This window comes from Heptranchias perlo, chromosome 6 (assembly GCF_035084215.1).
Source record: "Heptranchias perlo isolate sHepPer1 chromosome 6, sHepPer1.hap1, whole genome shotgun sequence".
Taxonomy (NCBI): domain Eukaryota; kingdom Metazoa; phylum Chordata; class Chondrichthyes; order Hexanchiformes; family Hexanchidae; genus Heptranchias; species Heptranchias perlo.
This window is the reverse complement of record NC_090330.1, coordinates 43,133,221-43,150,113: the sequence shown is the minus strand read 5'-3', so window position 1 is coordinate 43,150,113 and position 16,893 is coordinate 43,133,221. Positions and strand designations below refer to the sequence as shown.

General features: G+C 41.0%; 1 protein-coding gene across 1 annotated transcript in view; it reads left to right on the top strand.

Moving 5' to 3' along the window:
- The window catches only part of LOC137322945 (PC3-like endoprotease variant B), a 544,890-nt gene that overhangs the window by 516,332 nt on the left and 11,665 nt on the right, over nt 1-16,893 (top strand). The window contains exon 17 of the mRNA XM_067986203.1: nt 6,412-6,541. Coding sequence (XP_067842304.1) covers nt 6,412-6,541 — 130 coding nt within the window. The remainder of the gene's footprint in view (nt 1-6,411; nt 6,542-16,893) is intronic.

The following is a 16,893-nucleotide window of genomic DNA, read 5'->3' as shown; positions in this document are numbered from 1 at the left end:
CAGTCACAGTTACAGGTTGCAATAATAGGAAACAGGTATTATGACTGCATGGGTTCATCCAGCCATTGTTTTGTGGTTTTTATTTAAAACCATGCATGCTGAATAAAGATTTTTTTTAAATCAGCATAAAGGGAAGCTTCAGCAAAAGTGACTTTTCACCTACATTGAAGACTACCTCATTATCACCTTCCCATTTGTTTTCTTATTCAGCCCTGTGCTGCATTCAGCCTTAAGCCAATTCTGTTGAGTTTTTAACCCACTGTTTATTTTACTGACAAATACTATTTGTTTAAGGCATCAATTGCATGTGCATGGGAGGTAAGCCATTTGATATTCAATCTTTCTACCTTATTACCAAATGGGGAAAAATGTTAATTTTCTATAAATAACTTGGTAATTAGTATTTAAACCTGCTTTTTAGGAGTTTTGTCAAACAGGGTTAACATTTGCATGTCTGTATGCTTGGGATGACAGTGCCTGAAATAGATTAGGAAACCTAGAGAGATAATAACCTGGATGCTTACTTCCTTTCCAAGACTGTGCTTAACAGTACATTCTTAGACTAAAGCAGTCATTATCTTTCCTCTAACTCTACAATCTATTATTAATCTTAGGAAGCTGACCATTAATGCTTCAGCATATCTCCAGGACATTAACACAGTCTCTGATTGAGAGAACATTACGTTCAGTCACTAACAGTGACATAACAATTTGTCAGAAAGAAAATCTGATGCTTTCTAGAATCTATTCAAACAAAATGAAATTTTGAGTGTACTGGAACTTAAGGGAATAGTCAGAAAAGTAAGAATGAAAATATTATCCCATAAGATCTGATATATTTCACTGAGGGAATCTCAAATTTCATACTGTACAAGATGATAGCAAGGAAGCCTCTGAACTCTTGCTTAAATCTTATTGTTCCAATATCAAAACTTCTGATCCATGTAACAAATAAAATCTGATTTTTCCTCTAAAATTAACAAAATAAAAGACAAAGTCATAGCCTAGGAATTAGTGCTGTATTATAATTTTGTTATCGGACGTGCGGTGGAAATCCCATAAATTCCCAGCTCTAGTGTGGACTAGAGTCACATGTAGGTCATACTGGGTATGAGTGGCAGGTTCCCTTCCCTGAAGGACTTTTTTTTTCATTTTTGACCTTGAGATGTGGGCGACACTGACAAGGCTGCATTGATGATCCATCCCTGGTAGTCCTGAGAAAGTGGAGGTGGGCCTTTTCCTTGAACTGCTGCAATTGTTGTGTTGATAGTGCTCCCACAATGGTGTTAGGTAGGAAATTCCAGGATATTGACTTAGCAACAAAGAAACGGCAGTATGTATTCATGGTGTGTGACTTGGAGGGGAGTTTGCAGGTGATGGTGTTCCCTTCTTGCTGGTAGAGGTCACGGGGCTGAGAGGTGTTGTTGAAGTAAGATTGGCAAGTTGCTGCATTGCATCCAGTAGATAGTACATAATGCAGCCACAGTGCGCTGGTGGTGGAGGGGGTGAATATTATGTCTAATGCCGGGACCGCTGATCAAACAGCGGTCTGCTTTTATTTGGATATGTTGAGCTTCTGGAGCTTTGCTACAGCTTTACCCATCCAAGCGAGTGGTGGTTATTCCATCACGTTCCTGACTTCAGCTTGTAGATGGCGGAGGGGCTTTGAGTGATCAGGACGCGAACTATTCATCAGAGTACCCAGCCTCTGACGTGGTCTTGTAGGCACATTGTTGATATGACTAATCCAGTTAAGCTTCTGGTCAATGGTGACCCTCAGGATGTTGATAGTGGAGGAGGATTCGGCAATGGTGGTGCCATTGAAGATTGGGAGAGCTGGTTGGGACTTTCGTTGTTGGAGATGGTCATTGCCTGGCACTTATGTAGCAAAAATGTTACCGGCCACTTGTCAGCCCAAGCCTGATATTGTCCAGGACATGCTGTGAGCTGGCATGAGCTGCTTCATTATTGGAGGAATTGTGAATGGAACTGAACACTGTGGAATCGTCAATGAACAGCCCTCCTGCTAACCTTATAACAGAGGGAAACTGATTGATAAAACAGCTGAAGATGGTTTGGCCAATAATCCTGCTGTGAGGAACACCAACAGTGATGTTCTGAGGCTGCGATGACTGGTATCCAACAACCACAACCATTTTCCTTTGTATCAGGTATGAGTCTAGCCACTGGAGGGTTTTTGCATTGATCTTACTTTTGCCATGGCTCCTTGATGCTCTACTTGGTCGAATGCTGCTTTGATGTTGAAGGAAGCTACTCTCACTTCTCCTATGGCATTCTGCTCTTGTGCCCATGACTGGATTAAGGTTGTGACAAGGTCAGGAGCCAAATGGTTCTGATAGAACACAAATATAGCACGGTGAGATAATTGGTGAGTAAGTGTCACTTGATGGCACTCTTGATGGCTTCTTCCATCACTTTCCTAATAATTGGGAGTAAGATAACAGGGTGATAATCAGCCAGGTTAAATTTATCCTGCTTTTTGTGGATAGGATATACCTAGCCAATTTTCCCCATTGTCAGGTAAACACTGGTGTCGTAGCTGCACTGAAATAGCTTGGCTAGGAGAGCAGCTAATTTTGGTGTGCAGGTCTTCAGCACTAGAGCCAAGATGTTATCATGGCCATCAGCATTTTCAGTATCCAATGTACTCAGCTGCTTCTTAATGTCATGTGGATTGAAACAAATTGGCTGGACGCTGGCCATCATTTATGATGGTGGAGATCTTGGGAGGAGGCTCAGTAGGATGATCCAATTGGCATTTTTGGCTGAAAAAGCTTGTAAACACATCAGCCTTGTCTCTTTATTTGCTGGGCTCCACCATGGATAAGGATGGGGATGTTCATTGAGGCTCCTCCTCTTATTAGTTGCCAGATTGCCCACAATTCTCAACTAGATGTGGTAAGGCTACTAAGCTTTGTTCTGATCTATTGATTGTGGCACCACTTAATATTATCTATATCTGCTGCTTTCGACGTTTGGCATGCAAGTGCTGTTGCTTCATTAGACTGGTGCCTCATTCTAAGGTATGCCTCGTGTTGCTCCTGACACGCTCTTCTACATTCCCCATTGAACCAGAATTGGTCTCGCAAAATCAACCTTATTACCCAGTGAACTTCTCCAAAGCCTTGCAACTCATAGTAAACTTATACCAGGTGGACTGTTGTGCAGGATACCAATCAAATTTCATGAAAACAGTCTCTGTAAAGTTAAGGTTGTTCTGATATAGCTATTTTCCCAGCATCCATTACTGTACAATTGCAGAATATAGGCTCTCTGCTTTCCCAGAATGTCCATAACATTGTTTCAAGCATTTCTCCATCAATAAATGGGCCAATTATGTACTATCTTATTTCAGAGATTACATTTGAAATGCTTCTTGGTCATTCCGAAATGCTTTATTTCTCACAATGCTAACATTTGCTTTCCATAGCATTTTGCAATGCTACATTTCTTATTCTCTAAACATTCATAATCTCTCTAGGATACCTATTACCAGTTCCATTCCATGGGGTAGCAACTCCAATTTAGAAAGGAATTTTTTTTTTGTCTTTTATCTTGTTGTAATTCTAAAGCCTCATCATAGCTGCAGCAGTCAGTGGTACACTGCATTATAGTTGTGATTAAGAGAGCCCCACAGGTTTCATTTTTCATCCCGTTTTATTCCATGTTTTTACAAACTATGGCAGAAGATTCCCTTTGTATATTATGTGCAGCAAATTTGTAAACAGGTTCTTTATAAGCAGGTTTACGATTTTGTTGCACATAGTGCACAGAGGAAATTTTCCCCCAATGTATCTTCTATATAATGTTAAAAATCTTGAGAATAAATTTCGACGGGTATTCTCCCACTTATCCACCATTTAGGCCACTTTATGGGGGTTTCTGCAGCACTTCCACTGAAGTTACAGAGGACATAAGGGAGAACACCCACAGAAATTTACCCCCCTTTATATCTATATGCACTTCCTGTCAACTTTTCCCATCCTAAGTTCCTATGTCCACATTCATAATGGAAACTACCTATGTAAACTTGTCAGACTGTACTTACAACTTCCTGCCAGTGGAGTCACTGCAGCGCCACCCCTGACAAGATGGTGTAATTAAAGTGTGACAATTTATAGAGGTAGTTTACATTCCAAATATGGACCTTGGATTTTATAGTACAGAAATAAGAACATAATGTATGATTTTAAAATGGGAACATAATTACATCTGCATGCTTTGATCCAATTGTCTCTGTGCTCTAACCCCACTTTATCATTGGCCTTGACTCTGTGTGTGCAACTAGTATATTGTATAAATATTGAGTTAACATAGCTCTACTCTGCACTTAACCCATGCTGTAGTTGACATGAAAACTTCTGTTTCTCTTTCAGTGGGGTTGAAATTAGTTCTCATTGTGCTCATTCTCCCAGGCAGAAAATGATGGCAGAAAAAATCAATTTCAGGTGCAACGTCCCGCGCCTGATCTGCACCATTATATTGGGAAAGGCAACTTTGCAGACGTTCTGGACAGCCCCAGCAACAGGCATTAGGCCTCTTACATATGTAAATTAAGGGCCAAATGCCTATTTTAAGTCCCCTCACTGAAATTGGACAGTGATCAGCGGAGCAGGTGCCGAGCCTGCTCTGCTTAGGATTCTTCAGTGGCCCCTGTGGCCATTAGTGAAATGTAAGTCTTTTTTTTAATCTATCAGTATCATTGCTGTGGAGCCAGGAAGAGCAGGAGTGCTCCTCCAATTCCAGAGCGTTCGCGATCGGCTGCTAACCCGATGCAGCTCCAACCCACACTCCAGGACTTACCGACTGATCGTTGCCAATGAAGCAAGCAGCCCGATACTCATGTCTTCAAATAGGCGCATCACGCACCATTAGCTCACCTAAATTATTGAAATGAGGCCCGAGGCCCAATTTCGGGTTGATCTCGGGCACTCCTGGTTGAGGCAGGCGTTGTCCACGCAGTGCCAATTCTGGACCTGAAAATGGGCCCAGACGAATTTCTACCCCTGTATATCCCTGATAAAGATTTTCAGGAAATGGTTTATGCAGTTGAATGGAATGGTCTTCAATTTTATACACACAAATATTTATTTATGGGGAGGGATGAATTTTCTCACCAAGGTGAGTAGTGTACTGGAAAGAGAACATTTTTTCCACTATTTGTAAAGAGTGTCAGAATCAGAAGTTTCTATGTCAACTACAGCATGGACTAAGTGCAGAATAAACCTCCCTTTCCACTGCCCCTAATTTGTTAGCTCAGAAGCTTATTCTCTATCCAATATGGCATTTCCATTTTCCACACCAGCCATCTTTACAGCCACTCTAAGTGTGTTTGCCAGTTGTTTAGTCCACTCTACAGTCATTAACTTCGTTCAGATTACATGCCCTTGATTCTTGTCACAGTGAATTAGTTGAATCATTAAATCCTGATCTCCTCCAAGCTCTTTGATGCACCAGTGCAAATCATTATTCTTTCAATTCTTTGAAGATAATTTTTTCATGTCTCGCGACAGATACCACCTCTTTCCTTTATTGGCTCAATTCAGCCCTTCTTTATCTATTGCAATTCTTAGCTTCAGTGTCCTCTCTGATAGCAAATTAAATTCCTACCTCTCCTCCATTGCCACAACAGCCTTCAGGAAGCTTTGTTTCCTTTTTAATGCCTAACACCTCTTCTCTCCTCAGCAAATCTTAACCCTTTGTAAAACTCAAATGTGTCCAAGGCTGTTCCCAATCTGAGGAAGCACTTCCACCATGTTTCTTGCACTCATGAATAAAATACAAGGAAAGGTTTGTCCGTCAAGTGATTCTTCTCTTATCTCTAGCCTCCAACCTGTGTTTTTCCATTGCAATTTTTCTTGTCTATTTATGCTTCTATTCTCATTGCCTCTTGGAGCTTTCTTCTCTAATTCCTCCTAAACTCCAAACACACCGTCCTAAAGACTTTTCCTCCTCCTTGCATCAATAAGTTGAAATCAATCATCATCACGCAGTCTGCCACTCTATCTCATTCTTTTCCAGGATCTCAAAGCTGTAGAACTCCTTACCATCTTTCAACCCAATCTTAGTGTCATTTAGCCGTTACTTTTAGATTTATCTAGTCTCCTTTCTTACCTTTTCAACGATGGTGATGCCCTGCACCTTCGCTCTTCATTTAGGTTTCTGTAAATAATTTTTTTTAAGTACCAAATTGCGGGAAGTCTTGTGCTACGAACTGTGGCCAGTGGAATTTGAGTTCAGACGACTCATACACATAGGACGCTTGTAATCAGACGACAGAGAAGCCTTTCATCTCATCAGTCTGAGCTAGATTTGAATCCAGGTTTCAATGTTGAAAAGACAAAATTTTAACTCACCATGGCTCAAATACTAACTTTATTTGTTTTTCAGATTACAGATCATGCCAATTCCACCATGAATTGTAAGAGAAATGGGAATGAATCAATAGCAGGATTTATCACTAAGTTTCAGCTGATACTGTGTGGAACCTACAAGTTCGAGCTCCCCAAAAGAGAAGAAAGTATGTGAATCTTACAATGCAGATAAGTATTAGATAGATAACAGGGCCAAGATTTATCATACATGACTTGATAGCTGAAATATGAGTTACTGGGGATCAAATCAATTTTGTACACCATAATTATATGCAGTTTATGGAGAGAAATGTGAGAAGACTGTCAGTAAAATACTCGTAGCTGTTTAGAAAGGATTCTCTTGGTAGAGTAACCATTGCTCTCCATTCAAGCTCGGGGTTAGGTGCAGAACAGTTGCACCAGGACATCATTGTGCAACATGCAGAAGCTGTTAATATGCAACCAGAAACCAATCCACAATAATGAGTCGCCACTAACTTATTTATCATTTTATATCAATTGTATTTTAAGTATTAATGTTCTTCATCATTTCTATATTTATATGAGTGATAGAAATACAAGGGCCTGAATTTTTCTGACATAATCTGCCCAACTTCAAATAGTACAGAAGTGAGATGCAAAAGGAAATGGGGTGGAGAGGGCAAAAAACAAAACCATGCCCCAAAAAATGCCAGTCATTATTTTTCTACAATGGCGCAACATAGACTGAATCAGCCCACCCTGAGCCCACCCCACCACATGTAGATGAAGGTAGGGAAAGTGGATTCATTCTTCCTGGAATTACCTTTAGTTTTTTCCCAGTTCCTGCCACCAGGAAACTCCGCCACCATAAAGGTTGTTGCTCGATTATTCAAACAATTTAAAGAGATAATTTAATTTTAGGGAAGTAATTCAAAATTCTGAGGGATTTTGTTAGAATAGATTGGGAGAAATAGTTTCCACCAGCAGGAGGGTCGGTAACCATAGAACACAAATTTAAAATAATTGGCAAAAAAGTCAGGGGGGAATTGAGGAAAAAAAAATTTATTCAGCGAGTTGTTACAATCTGGAATGCACTGCCTGAAAGGATGGTGGAAGCAGATTCAATAGTAACTTTCAAAATGGAATTGGATATATACTTGAATGGAGAAATTTACAAGAATATTGGGAAAGAGCAGGGGAGTGGGACTAATTGGATAGCTCTTTGAAAGAGCAGACACTGGTACAATGGACCGAATGGGCTCCTTCTGTGCTGTATGATTCTGTGATTCTATGAAAACAAAATATCAGTGATGATCCTTTGCATTGCTCTTGCATAACCATTATTCAACTGTTATACACTTAACATCCTTTCAGGGAAAGGATACTTGCAAGCATTCATCACCAAATTAAAAAAAGAGCAAGAGATCTCCATTAAAATAATACACAAACGCACCAATCTGCCAAAGATTTGCACATTTATTGATTGCCTCTTCATTGCGTCCTATTACTATTTTTTATCACCATGACACTGCCTTGTGTCTAAAACTCTACTCATAGATTAACCTCACTTCTTACACTTACATGGTGCTACCTCAGCATTAGGAGGTTGTGAGGGACTGTACCAGTGAAGCCTTTGAGGACTGAGGTGGCACTTGTCTCAGTTTTGCTGATGTCTTTGCAGGAACTGCTTCTGGTGTCATGTTGCTTGCACATCCAGTGTCTATTAGGCTCAGGTCAGAAGATGCCTTCTGTGCTGCCATTTAAAGGGGCTGATTGATGCAGCCACATTGTCACTATCATGAGAAACAGCAACATCTGACACCAGTCCTTGCAGCTCACTTGTGCTGGTAAATGCTCACCTGGGCTAATGGTCTGAGCGAGCACAGACCAATTAGTTTCAATTGAGCCATGAATGCCCTGATCTGTGGTGCTATTGAGGTTGTCACGCAAGGAATCTATGGAAGCAGTTATGTTTGCCATTCCAGAAGCAACAATCACCCACATAACATCCTCCTGTTATCCTGTTACAGAAATCTCCTGGGCTGCCACTTTCACTGAGGTATTCTGTATGCCCTAACATCCCTCCCTCATTGTGTTGTGGATGCGGGACATGGACTACTCCAACTTACCCACTTTCTGTAACACAAAAAGAGACTGTCTAAGCTGCCTGCAAATAAGATCTATGCTCCCAAATCATAGTTCTTCTGATGACTGGACTGGAGATCTGGGTCCCTGTGCTCCTCAAAGTTGAATTTTATCCAGATGCCTACATTGTGATAATGCTTTCAGGTGTAGGCTTTGCAGTAATCTCTTCACTTTTCACTCAAACACTACCACCCTTGGTCTCAGCAAATGGGATAAGGAACAGTGGAATATTGTGAGAGGGATGGGCAGTTGTAGACATGTTGGTGAGGAAGGTTGTGCAGAGTAACTGTCTCTTTCCTTCATTTACACAACCTGGTCATGAATGGGGTGGAAGTGATCATGCGTGCAACATTATTTCAGTATCTGCATGGTCACTCATACCATTACTTACCTTGGCCAACCCCTTTAAAATGGTTCCAGCAACTGTACTGCCATTCCTGGCATGGTTGAAGTGGCACTGACTTCCAGAGCCACCTTCCTGCATCCTGCCTGCACCACCATGTTCTGGAGTTTCTTATCAAAGAGCTGTTTCTTCTTGCCCTTATCTCCACCAACATCACCACCACAGAAGCTTCCGAGAATCTTGAGGCCTTTGCCACACCTGAACCCCCCCACCGATGCTGCTCCTCCTTCTGCCGTTTGAATCCTCCTCTTGTGCCCTCACTCTCTCTTTCTCAGACAATTTTCTGAGCTTCTGGACCTGGAATCTGCTGCAGCCTTTTAACTGCTGCAGCTAAACCATATTTTCCTCCCTCCCAGTGGCGGAGCACCAGTCAGGAGCGGGACAGCAACAGGCTGGGCTGATGCTGAACTAGATCTTTTTTTGGAGGTCAGACTCAAGTAAACAGCATAATTCATTAAAAGCCTCCCTCATGAAAATGGACAGAAAATCATGGGCAAGAAACCTACAATTTCCAATATGGACTGGCAGCAGTCAAGATTAATTGCCACCAGTGTGTACTTGGAAAATATAGACCTTAAAGTCAGTTGTTGGCAAAAAAAAATACCTTGGATTGGTTCTTTAGGGCCGGATTTTGCTCTGAGCGGCAAACGAACCGCGCCTGCAGTGCATTAGACTTGGACTTGCCCATAGGTTTCTTATGGGCTTTTGCATGGTAAGTTCCTCTCATGGGGTCCTCAATCCATCTGGGACCCATGTGAACGGGACAAGCTGCTACGTGTCCCCCTAATCAACCAGATTGAAGCATATTAATAAGCAGCGCAGACACAGAACCAGGAAGTAAGTTAGAATAGTAAATTCAATGTAAAATCAGTTACAGAAAGTGAAATAGAGGTTAAGAAATATTGAATTAAAAGACAGATAAAAGAGACAGAAAGAAAAAGTAAAAAAAAAATTTAAAATTTTCTCTTTTTGGAAATGTCCAACAGCAATTAAATTGTGAAGGAATGAGACTCCACACTTGTAAAAGTAAATTTTCAGTGCCAAAAAGGTTGCTTGGCAGTCTTTAAGACTTACCACGCCTTTAAAATTTTGGTTAGACTAAAAAAACTGGACATACCTTTTTCTGAGGAGATTGCTTCATTTCAAGCAGGGCAGAAGAGGAACTTCACATCGTTGCATTCATTTGAATGGTGAGTCAGCCCACGAGATGTCTTTCCCACGCAGCTAATGGGCGAGCAGGGCATCTGGTGGAGGAACTTGCGGATTTCCACTTCTAACTGCGCATGTGCGGTTGCTAAAAGTTCCTCTATCATTTGCGCTAAAATAACGGTGAGCCCCGTTAGGCTCGGCGTTATCTTTAGAGCAAATTGCAGGCCAATGTTTTTATATGTTGGTGAATTTTATATCTGTGTCATGATGGATTAGTGCATCATATTGAGTTTAGTAATAAAATTAGATATTTAAATGCATTAAAATTAGTTGGGTGGTATTATTAAAGGGTGGCCCTGAGGATGGAGTTATAAAATCTGATGCATATTCACAAAGATTTAATCAGACAACATTTCCAGCAGCAATGATGATGAGCACTCAGCAAGAAGACAGCTCTTTGTAACAATGCCAAGTCCATGCTTCTTATGCCAGAGACTGTGAGGAACAAAATAAAACTAACGTGGCATAAGCAGACAGCTTCCCAAATTGAGTGTCACTTTAGAAGCATGGACAGATGCAGAAAACTACATGGAGGGAAAGACCACAGGATTTGCCAAAGTGATCTGATAGAGAGGTAAAGAAGAAATTAGCCCATATAGAAAGGAGACTGGTGCAAGCTGTAAGAAGGGCCACAATCCCTTATCCAAATACCCACACTTCTCCCATGAAGAAGGAGCAGATCTGCCTCCTCAGCACCTAAGTAAAGTGAAGGAGCTGGAAGAATTTAACAATTCTGAGAGGTGAGAAATATCAGGTCCAGTATGATTGCCACTTCAGGCCTTCACTTTCAACTCAGTCATGGAAGAAGAAGGGGGTATCAGAATTTGTCAATGTTGTTTTCCCTGGCTGTTCATCATTGTTACGATCACAATCTGACAGTAATTCCATGCTATGATGCCATGTTGTACCAGAAACAACAAGTAAAATATTTGCAAACCTGATTTTGGACAGTATTGTAATCTGCCCTTTATGAAGTCAAAACACTGAACTCTCACTTTTAAAATGCTAAAAGTGTATTATAGTTGTTGCGCTAATGTGAGCCCCATTAAACCTCTCTGTGCACCGTCTTAATGATTTGGCACTCCGCCATAAGCCACAGCTTCAGAACATTGCCTCTGTCATCTGCAAAGGAAAGATTAGTATTACATAAAAATAACACAGAGAACACAAACACTGATACCCATAGATTAATGAATTGGCAAAGGTAAAAGAGAAATGGATGCTGCCAGGGAAACTGGAACATATACATCCACTCTCTGTCCAGTGTCCTTCGCCATGCCACCTCCTTCCTTGGGTCCCCACCCTCTCCCTCTACCTCTTTACTCCTAATCTGCTCGGCATCCATTGTTTTGTCCTCCTTAATGTAAATCACTTTGGGATATCTTCCTGCTCATAATGAGCACTATAGAAATGCAAGTTGCTGTTGCTGGCATGCTTGGCACCACAAGATGCCTACTCATTAATAAATGGAAGCATGTCCCACGACAGTATACACGTATAATCTCAGGTACAGAAGTCCGACTGGGTGATCCCAACAAAATTGGAGCTGTGCAAGCTCGCTATAAGACATAGCAGTTGTCATTTCCCTGATACATGCTTGCACTGCAGACTGCCTGATGTGGCAGCAGTCTCCTGAGGTGGCTATGGAAGGATCCTGTAGGAAAGTATTGGTGGGGAAAGAAACAATGGAGGCCTACCTAGCAGAACCATCTAATGTATGGAGCTAAATGCAACAAAGGGAATGTGAAAATGCCAAAAGAAGAAGAAAAAAATCTTCACAAAACGAATCTTCTCCCTTCAGGAGGCCTACTTCAGCTGATGAGGATTCCTCTTGCAATCAGCTATTATGGGTGAGGCTTGTGCTGTGGTTGCAGCCTTGACCAAGAGCTCCATGTTGAATTTTAATAACTAAATGAGGCCATGCCTAGTAAAGTTGGATGAGTGATTCTACAGCTTTCACCCACAGAGTGTGAGGCTCTGCTGGAAACCCAGGTTTTCTTCTGCTACTATGATGGAATTGGGAAACCAATGTAGTGATGTGTACTGTTGGCCAAAGGAGCATTATTTTAGGCATTGCTAACTGATTTACTTGTACTTCTTTCAATTTAGTATACTATATTCGCTGGTCACAATGCAGCCTCCTCTACACTGGGGAGACCAAACGCAGATTGGGTGATCACTTTGCTGAACACCTTCGCTCAGTCCACAAGTATGACCCTGACCTGCTGGTCGCTTGCCATTTTAATTCCCCGTCCCACTCCCACTCTGACCTCTCTGTCCTCGGCCTCTTACACTGTTCCAATGAAGCTCAATGGAAGCTCAAGGAACAGCACCTCATCTTTTGATTAGGCAATCTACAACCTTCCGGACTCAACACTAATTTCAATAACTTCAGATCATAACCACTGCTCCCAGTTTTTTTAGACAGCAGGTGCTGGTAATGGTTCTGATGTTGCCATTTACAGCTCCTCTAGACCCATCTTTTGTTTCTTTACTTGTCCCATTACCACCCTCCTTGCCTTGCACCATCACTCTTTTTGTCATTTAATCACTCCTGCACTCCACCCTATCAGAGACCTTCCCTTCTGTTCTTTCCTCACTTCCCCGCCCTCCCCCCCACCTTCCCTGGCTCTGTACTTGCTCAAAAACTGTTTAATCTTCAACTTCTTCCAGTTCTGACGAAAGTTCATCGACCTGAAACGTTAACTCTGTTTCTTTCTCCACAATTGCTGCCTGACTTGCTGAGTATTTCCAGCATTTTCTGTTTTTATTTCGCAGCTGCTGCACTGGGGGTCCAAAATGTGTCAGTGGCATAATAGTTGGAGACAGTATACACCTTCACTGCCATTGTCAGGATGTAATTGGTGTCCAATAGATCAATTAAACTAATGTGCCATCTACAGATCCTAAGTATGCCTTTCTTTCTGAAACTCAAGGAAGCCTATACTCCCAATAGCCATTTTGAAATCAGTAAATAAAAAACACTAAAAATGTTTATACACTTGCTTACCAGAAAGCCAGTAAGAAAATGGCTACAGATTATTGGGTAAGTGCTACATCCAGGGATCAGAATAGAAATAAATAGTTGCATCAGTCTGTTGTGCTGGATGATTTTTCTATTATATATTCGACAGAGACATATCGATACTTTAACAGTTTATGGATACTTTGTTTCGTCTTTCATTCTGAAAGTGACACTGGTGAAACATAGCTCTGAAATGGCTTTTGTACCAAAACAAGCAGGAATCATACAAGGCCAATTGAACATCAGGAGCTTAGCAAATTTCTTTCTGCTAGGATAGAAGGAAACATGCAGGTTAAAGGCATTACTCATGACTGAGTACAAATGTAATGTTTGCTTTCATTGTTTCTGGTGTTAAAGCTATTTCACCAAAGAATCTGAGGAAAATGCACATTTTGGTGTTTGATGTTTTACATTAAATTTATAGTTTGTTTACTTTGTATTGCAAGCTTATTGCTGCCTCTCAATGTGGCTGAGTCACTGCATTTAAAATCATTACAGAACCTCAACTCTTGTTGAAATAGGGTCAAGAAAGGCTATGTTGCAGTTATTTCTGTGGACATGATTGAGAAACACAACCTCGGTGGAGCATAAAGTGAGGCAGGATACTTTATCCCAGAACAGCTGGGCATTTTTTTTAATGCCCAAAGTGTTTGTTGCTTCTAGTAAGAGATTGTCAGTTTCCCTCCACTGCCTGAGGCACATAACAGGTCTGTTACTCTTTATAATGGTAAATTAATTTACGACTGTTTGTGAGAATAGCATCAAGTAAAGAGATTGAATCTGTAATTGAGTATCAAGCTGGCAGATAGTAGTGTTCACAATTTCCAGATACAGATTGTTTCAGTGGGATTTCTTCTTTTGCAGCATTCTATTGGTTTGTCTCATTTAACAATACAGTTAGAATGTAAAATAGCAGTAAGACTTCTTCAGATTCTGGAAGGCAGACCTTCTAATTCTTATATTTGCACAACAATATTCAAGCCTCTGATTATAACACGCACCTTGCTCAAGTTTACCAGCTGATTAATTTGTTTTCAAATGTTTATTTGATTACTAGCAGGATTAATCATATACAGTGTAGATACCAGAAAGTCCCACACAGAAGTGGTCCAACTTCCCGGTGAAATGCACCTTTATTGTGTTGTGTACCCAACCTCTTTTGAATTGCACGATTGCATTTTTATTTTGGCCAGTTTACATGTTGATTTCTCAGAAAGCTGCCCTACAATGTGTATCATTATCCCTTTTAGATGTTGGACATCTAATATAGAACAGAATGGAAATGTTGGCAGAATCACCCTGGGATCCAGTGTGCTCCACTCACCATCTTGAACAATGGGCTGATGAGCGGGATTTAATTGGGTTGCCCCATTATTGTTTTGCATGGCTACAGAGGGGATTTTAAAGGCATTGGTTGAAAGATGCAAAAGGATTGTTGATTCATACCAGTACCCAGGAGTCCTGATGGATGCAAACCAGTCCTTTGCAATAGTACCATGAACGGGCAAAGAGCACATTGGTCTTTCGTCCCTTTCTTCAACAGGAGAGAAATGCCAACACAGGTTAAGCTTGTGACATATAAGACATGTGTCCAAATAATTCTTCATTCTTCAGAACTCTTCGTCATGAAGTGGAAAGGCTTCTTTTGGTCCATGATCAAGGACCAAGTATTGAAGTAGATTTGTGGCAAAAAGGGGAAACAGTTGCAAAGGAGGGAGGGAGAGTACTAGCCCATGCCAACATGCCACTGAGTAACTTGGGTGAAGAGTCAGCCTCACAGCCGGCACACCACTTTGCCAAAGCCTTTCACATGACAACCTGGATTAAGCAGTTGATGATGATTAAGCCTAATTACAGCACTAGACTTGGACATCTAAATCATCAAGATGACTGACACATTACAAGTCACTGTGCACAGATCCTTTCACCATGATGAAGACAGATGTCTGTTGTATAGTTGTTGAGGAAACTTCAAAACTTGGGATAACAGCTGCTAGAAGATATTGTCTAGAGGCCAGATAAATGTTCACATATGGAAGGCTCAGGGTCTACCATGTTTTGAAGTTTGGAATAAAGTCAATCCCTCATGGCAGACTTGGTAATATGGTTCTTGAGCCAGACAGGCCCACAGCACTCCAGAGAACAGTTGATGATTGACCACCCAACCTGACACATATCTCTAGACACTGGGATTTTTCCCACTTGGCACCAGATAACTCTGCAAACCATTGCCCCAGTGGGTAGAGTGATTTTGGCTAGGCAAGCAGTAGAAAGCTTACCAGTACTCTAGGCAGTGTGACTATAGCTGGCTAAGGTGCAGCATTATCCCTTCATACAGTGGAATCCTGAAGCCCTGGCTCTGCCAATCTGTGCCTAAACTCTCTGAAGTTAGGTAAGTGTGTTGTGTCCAAACAGGAAGACAGTGTGCACTCCATATTGACCTATACCTATGTGGATTTCTCAGTAGCTGGGTTTGGACACTCTTAAGCATGGGTTCACAATTTCCTCAGAGCTGCTACAACTTCATGTGGATTCTGTTACACGTCTGGCGAAGTCACAGTGGTGGAACGAGACCAGCTCTGAGGAAATTCCTGGCCATCGTGATGGGTTTCTACATGTGTCGGACATCCAGCTGATCAAAAAAAAGAGTATTGCACCATTCCAAATCTTGCTCTCTCAATGGCATTGATGAACTAAGTACGTAATGTGTATTCAAGTGAAATGTTTCCATTGATTCATTGGCACAGCCTCAGTTAGTATTGAAATGCAAACCACAGGGGTCAGCATTTTCTAAGCAATGTAGATCTGTACTTAAATCCATCACTTGCCACACTTCCTATATCAGCTGAGATGAATATTGACTTTTCATCTCAATTCAGGATATGAGATGAATTTGCTTGTATTACAATTGAGATTAATTGCATTAATAGATTAATCCTTATGTTTTTAAGAGCAGGTATAGTTTTCTGGATTGATCCATAATTCTAAAATACAAATTTAGTCCAATATTCCCAAGGTAAGGTTTCCTGAATTTATTAATGACATGGTGCTGTGATGTACTAAAATTTTGTATTTATCAAGGTGAGATTACAATGCCGGGGAATGGGATCTTTGTTCACTTTTTGTACTGAAGCAGTGTTAAACAATCTTAAATTAGACACAACATAAATCATCCTTTTCTCAGCCCCAGCAGTGTTTTAACTATAGTGTCATATTGCACCAGTGTAAAGTTTTCTACTTTCTATACCAGTTATCCTTATTGTTTTTCCGAATGAGTTGCCAATTTAAGCGGAAGATTTGCTCTGTGCACTGGGTGTGATGAAATGGTAAGTGTGTTTATGATTTCACTGCACCTGGTGCACAGAGCGAATCTTCCCCCATATAGCAATTTGTGCCAAATTACAGTCATTGTTGTGCTGTGGGTATGTGTTAATTAGAAATTGTTTTGAGACTGCCGAAACTCATTTCACAGGATGGTACCGTACTGTAGTGGTTATATTACTGGATTAGTAATCCAGAGACCTGGACTAATAATCCAGAGAATGTGAGTTCATAATCCCAACATGGCAGTTTCAGAATTTGAATTCAGTTTTTAAAACATTTGGAAATTAAAATGCTGGTATCAGTAAAAGTAACCAAGAAGCTGTTAGATTGTCGTAAAAACCTAAATGGTTCACTAATGTCCTTTAGGGAAGAAAACCTGCCTTCCTTACCCAGTCTGGCCTATATGTGACTCCAGTCCCACACCAATGTGG